This window comes from Cherax quadricarinatus, chromosome 10 (genome assembly GCF_038502225.1).
Source record: "Cherax quadricarinatus isolate ZL_2023a chromosome 10, ASM3850222v1, whole genome shotgun sequence".
Classification (NCBI taxonomy): Eukaryota; Metazoa; Arthropoda; class Malacostraca; order Decapoda; family Parastacidae; genus Cherax; species Cherax quadricarinatus.
The window spans coordinates 48710826-48716825 of record NC_091301.1 but is presented as its reverse complement, the minus strand read 5'-3'; the positions used below and the strand labels follow the sequence as shown (position 1 = coordinate 48716825).

The 6000-nt window shown below is 38.2% G+C and overlaps 1 protein-coding gene across 1 annotated transcript in view; it reads right to left on the bottom strand.

The window, feature by feature from the left end:
- Positions 1–5140: 5140 nt before the first annotated feature.
- LOC128706414 (sialate:O-sulfotransferase 1-like) overlaps positions 5141–6000 on the bottom strand; it is a 40755-nt gene continuing 39895 nt past the window's right edge. The window contains exon 6 of the mRNA XM_070083831.1: positions 5141–5896. Within this exon, the coding sequence (XP_069939932.1) occupies positions 5677–5896 (220 nt within the window). The 3' untranslated portion in view covers positions 5141–5676. The remainder of the gene's footprint in view (positions 5897–6000) is intronic.

Below are 6000 nucleotides of genomic sequence, written 5' to 3'. Positions count from 1 at the left end.
CACAAGACTTTCTTATGCTGTTTACCTCCATTAAACGCCACTGTGGATTGTACTTACACCTCACGAACGTGTTTGTAGTTTGTCGGTCGAATGAATACATATATACAGGGAGCACTGTGTGGCACTGTGTGGCACTGTGTGGCACTGTGTGGCACTGTGTAACAAACAGTGAAGCAACACGTTGTTACAGCTGACCAGGTCATATATCACAAAACACCAATTTTGTACACCGAGATATATATGATGTAGATCAGAGACCAAACAATTTTACCACAAGAAAGAAATGCAAATAGAACAAAAAAGCCGTACAGGAATTACAAAAAATCTTAAAAATATTTGCATATTTGAAAACTTTTCTAGTTTTGGCTCACTTTACAGAGCAGCTTCATATATCGATGACAAAAATATGAGTGATATTTTGAAGAAACAGTAAAACCTAACAACAGGAGAGTAGATGATCCAAATAATATATATCAAATATGCAAACTTCCTTCAGAAATCGAAAATAAAATAACACAGGACTTTAATACATGCTGTGCCTGGGCCCTGATCTATGTTTTGGGTATCTGTGCCCTGATTTATGCCTTAGGTATCTGCAGGCATGGTATATCTGGTAAAACAGGTGGGACATGCACCTTTGACCATCCCAAAAAATGCCGCACCCACATGACAACAGGAGGGTGCAACTTCCGTTCCGGTAACTTATTTCACCCCGAAATATGTCACTCGTCACTCCTTGAAAGAAAATGCAGCAACGTATACTGCCAGGCACATCATCTATATGGGACAAGAAAATACAGACCAGCTAGACTATGGGCAACAAACGAGGGGAGCCATAACCTTTCCCTAGATATTGTACACGTGTCTGAATTTTTCATCTGTCGTTATTGTATACCATTCATGTACACTTGTGTCAGAGACTTAATTAGATTCAAAAATATGTCACAAAAAAGATTGGCAAGAAATGACAGAAATCTTACACAAACTGAAAACATTTCTGGAGCAGAGGCACAATCAATGGTCTCCACTCCAGAACAATAGATATTAACGCCAGCAAATAAAAAAATCCTAAATTCCATCAATATAACGACATTTGTCTTGGCAAACATACACTGTCTAAAGCCGTTAACAAACAGCAAAATTCCTTACAACAAGGAACTAATCACGGAGTCAAATGCAATGTTTGCAGCTTTCACAGAGACCCATCTAAAGCATCAGTTTGAAAACGAAATATGGATCCCAGGTTATAACCTATTCAGATGAGACAGATTAAACAGGCAACAAGGGAAGGGGAAGGGGGGAAGGGGGGTTGGCTTGTACGTCACAGAGTCGCTCGTTTGCTCAGAACTGCTAAACACCTCAAATGATGTAGCTGAAGTTTTGGCAGTAAAGACTGAAAGCCAAAACCTTGTCATTGTGGTTGTATACAAGCCTCCGGATGCAACTTCCCAGCAATTCCAGAAACAGCTTTTGAAAATTCACCACTGTCTGGACAAATCTCCCAGCTCCTGCCTCAAACATCTTGCTATTGGGAGATTTCAAATTGAGACACCTAAAATGGGGGAGTGTAGCAAATAATAGTTTAAGAGAGATTACTCCAGGAGGCAGCTCAGATGAAAATTCACACACATGAGCAATTAAATCTGTTCACCAGATTCACGTTAAACCAACAAATATTAGAGCCTACAAGACTAGAAAATACGCTGGACCTCATCTTCATTAACAACGACGATCTGATACAGAATATAACCGTATCAAAGACAATACACTCAGACCACAACATAATAGAGGTACAGACATATATGCACAGAGCTCCTGACCAGCAAAATGTGAACAGTTATGAGGGTGTCTTCACAAAATTTAACGTCAGTAACAAGAACATTCAATGGGAATAAGTCAACCAAGTCCTAATGAAACAAGCTGGGAAGATATCCTAAACAAAATGGATCAGAACCTTTGCCTAGAAAAAATAACTCTGTAATTCTTGAGATCTGTTCAAGGCACATTCCATTAAGAAAAAGAAAGAGAAGATGTAAACTAGAAAGAGAGAGACTTTTCCTATGCAGACGAAGGCGAAGAGTCACAGAGCTGCTGATAGGGGCCAATATATCAGAAATACGAAGGAAGGCACTGGTCAATGAAATAGCAAATATTGAACTTAAATCTAAGGAATCTTACAGCAAACATGAAATGCAGGAAGAACTAAAAGCCATAAAGGAAACTGAAAAAAATACCTCTCTTATGCCAGATCTAAGGGAAAACAACATCCAGTATTGGGCCCCTGCTTAGGACCTACACAGATAACAGCAAAGAAATGAGTAAGATGCTAAAGTCCCAATACGACTCAGTGTTCAGTGAGCCGTTACCCAAACTAAGGGTCGACAATCTAAATGAATTCTTTATCAATGAGACCCAAAATCTGGTTATCCCAAATATCTCTGATAATATCCTTACACCACAAGACTTTGAAAAGGCAATAAATGACATTCCTATGCACACTGCCCCAGACCCCGACTCATGGAACTCGGTGTTCATCAAGAACTGCAAGAAGCCCTTGTCACGTCTTCAGCGTTCTATGCAGAGAGAACTTGGACACAGGAGTCATCCCACACTCACTAGAAACAACAGACATTGCCTCGCTCTGCAAAGGTGGCAGTAAAGCAATTGCAAGGAACTACAGACCGAGAGCACTAACATACCATAGCATATAAATCTTTGAAATGGTTCTAAGAAGCAAGTTCGCCAACCACCGAGATACCCATCAATTACACAACCCAGGCCAACACTGGTTTACTGCAGGTCGCTCCTGCTTGTCCTGCAGTATACACAGACTTTGTAAAAGCCTTCGACAAATGTTACCATGGTGTAAAAGTGCATAAAATGGGTGATAAAAGAATAACAGGAAACACACACACAATGGTCCAAGTCGGACCGAAACGTCGTCGTAAGCTTCTCTCTTTTATGTGCGGGTTATTTATGTATCGTTCCAGTCACGGTATTGTGCCTTTTTGTTATTTATTTATTTAATAACAGGAAAAGTTGGTGGTTGGATCTATAACTTTCTGACAAATAGAACACATAGAGTAATAGTAAACAGAGTAACAGTAAACAGTAAAAAGCTCTGTTCCACAAGGCACGGTACTCGCTCCCATCCTATTCCTCATCCTCATATCTAACATAGAGATATAAGCCATGGCTCCATGTCTTTCTTTGCGGATGACACCCGAATTGCCATAACAGTGTCCTCAGAACACTGGAAGACTCCAAGCGAACATCAACCAAATCTTCAAATGGACCACTCAAAACAATATGAAGTTCAACGAAGAGAAATTTCAACTTCTCAGATATGGAAAATTTGAGGAAATTAAAACTGTATCAGCAAATTCTAACCATACAACAGAGCGAAAAAATAATGTGATGGACCTGGGAATGATAATGTCAGAGGATCTCGCCTTCAAACGCATCAACAATGTATCAACCGAATCGGCTATGAAAATGATAGATGGATAATGAGAACCTTCAAAACTAGGGATGCCAAGCCCATGATTATTCTATTCAAATCACTTGCTCTCTCTAGGCTGAAATACTATTGTACACTAACTACTCCTTTCAAGGCAGGCGATGTTGCTGACCTAGAGAGTGTAGAAAGAACTTTCACTGCACACTTAAGTACGATAAGGCACCTAAATTACTGGGAATGGTTGAAGTCCCTTGATTTGTATTCCCTGGAATGCAGGCGAGAGAGATACATGAATATATACACTTGGAAAATCCTAGAGGGATTAGTACGAAACTTGAACACAAATATCACTCCGTATGAAAGCAAAAGACTCGGCTGGAGACGCAACATTCCTCCAAATGTAAAACAGGGGCACGACGAGTACACTTGAGATAATAATATTAATAAAAATAATAATTATCGTTATTTCTACAGTAATTGAGGTGTTTTATCGCAGTTATGTATGCCTTGAAGGCTCTCTGTACACTTTCTAGGTCAGTAATTTCACCTGCCTTGAAAGGTGCTGTTAGTGCGTAGCAATATTCCAGCCTCAGATAGAACAAGTGATCTGAAGAGTGTCATCATGGGCTTTGCATCCCTAGTTTCAAAGATTCTCATTATCCATCCTGTCATTCTTCTAGCAGATGCGATTGAAACAATGTTATATTCTATGAAGGTTAGATCCTCTGACATGATCACTCCCAGGTCTTTTTCGTTAGTTTTCTGCTCTATTGTGTAGTTGGAATTTCTTTTATACTCTGATGTAGTTTTAATGAATTTACTTCCTGTGAAATAACTGGAGAATCTCTTCTGGTCAGAAATAAATCATTGTGTCTGACTTTATTAGGTTATAATTATCCTTGGTTAAATCTACATAATCTTCACTTAAGAACCCAATTTAATTCTTTACATTAAAAATCTTACTTAGAGAAGTCTGAATATATTTTGACCCGTGTTGGACCCAATTTGCTTGTTTTATGGATGAAACTGGGAAAATTGTGACAATCTCTAAGTGCCTCACTCAATTGCCTTCACCTTTCCAAAGCTGGTAACTTGATGATTTAAGTTCTGAGTAGCTTTAAACTTAATTATGATGGTATATTTTAAGATACTGGTTTCTCTCAACTGTAAATTTAAATTAGTTTAGGGCTGATTTTCTTCAAATCTCCAACATTAATACTTAACAACAACAGCAACATATGTTGCACTCTGCACTAATCTTTCCGCGTGTATTGACTTACAGGGACCTGGGAACTCTCTCTTGTTTCATATAGAGAACAAAATACATCTAATTATTATTATTATTATAATTATTATTATTATTATTAACAATATTATTACCATTATTAGATGTTTGTAAAATAATAAAAATGCACAATACTGTGACTGGAACAATACACAAATAGCCGTCACATAGGAGACTGAAACTTACGACGACATTTCGTTCTGACTTATTCTATCATCTGGTTTTACTACTCCCGATCCTGTCCCTCTTCTCTTATATATTTTGGCTCCCTTTCTTTCCCTCTTCTGTGTGTAAGACAAAAATACGTTTAAGAAGGATATAAAAAAATGTAACCAAAATTAGCCTAAATAGCCAAATATTTCTCGGTAGTTCAAGTTGCATGATCAGAACTCTCATTGTTGCTCTTCGTGACACTCGTATTTAATTTTCTGAGTCAGCCACTGGAGACTATTTTTTTTTTATCGTTGTACAAGTAAGACTTATCCCTCGCATCGTTACTAAAGGTAGTCTGGCGAGACACATATGTTGGAAGTTAATAACGAGGGATCATACGGATATATATAACATTTGATAAAAGGCTTAGCTGCTGGAGATAGGACACAGCCTTTGCCCTCAACTTTAAAAGGTAACTTAATGCTCACGAATAAAAATAAGTTACTGATACAAAAGAAAGTAATTAGTCTGAGGAAATTTATAGAGAAAATTAAGAACTCCTGAAAGGGTAGATAGAACAATTAACTGTTCTCTTGAAAGAATTTTTAAAATTATTTACATTAATTTATTTCCTTTTCACTTTTCTTATTTTATTTTGGTTACAATTATTAAAAACGTGGGCATTAACGCCACATCTCATATTAACACAAAATATAAGCAATCACACACAGGAAGTAGAGAAACAGTAAGCTTGCAAAGCTATGTTTTATATCTACAATCAAGATTCTCTACTACGGAGGTTGTGGGGTATAAAGTCACTCGCCGGGAGTTGCGAGTAGCCGAGCACTAACAGCAGGCGATTGATTCTCTTGACGGCGTTGGCAAACCTTATCTTTTCGTCCTCCGTGAAAGGGTCCATGTACCTGTTAGTTTTCCTCTTGAAGGGCCCAGTCAGGTGCTTGGAGACGCAAGAGAGTCGTCCCTCGTCCACTGGAATCCTGGAAAGCAAAGGGAAGTTACATGAGGGATGAGTTTCACTTCCACTCATTACTCTTGAATGTTTATAATGCTTGGAGTAAATATACGATTTTCAAAACATTTT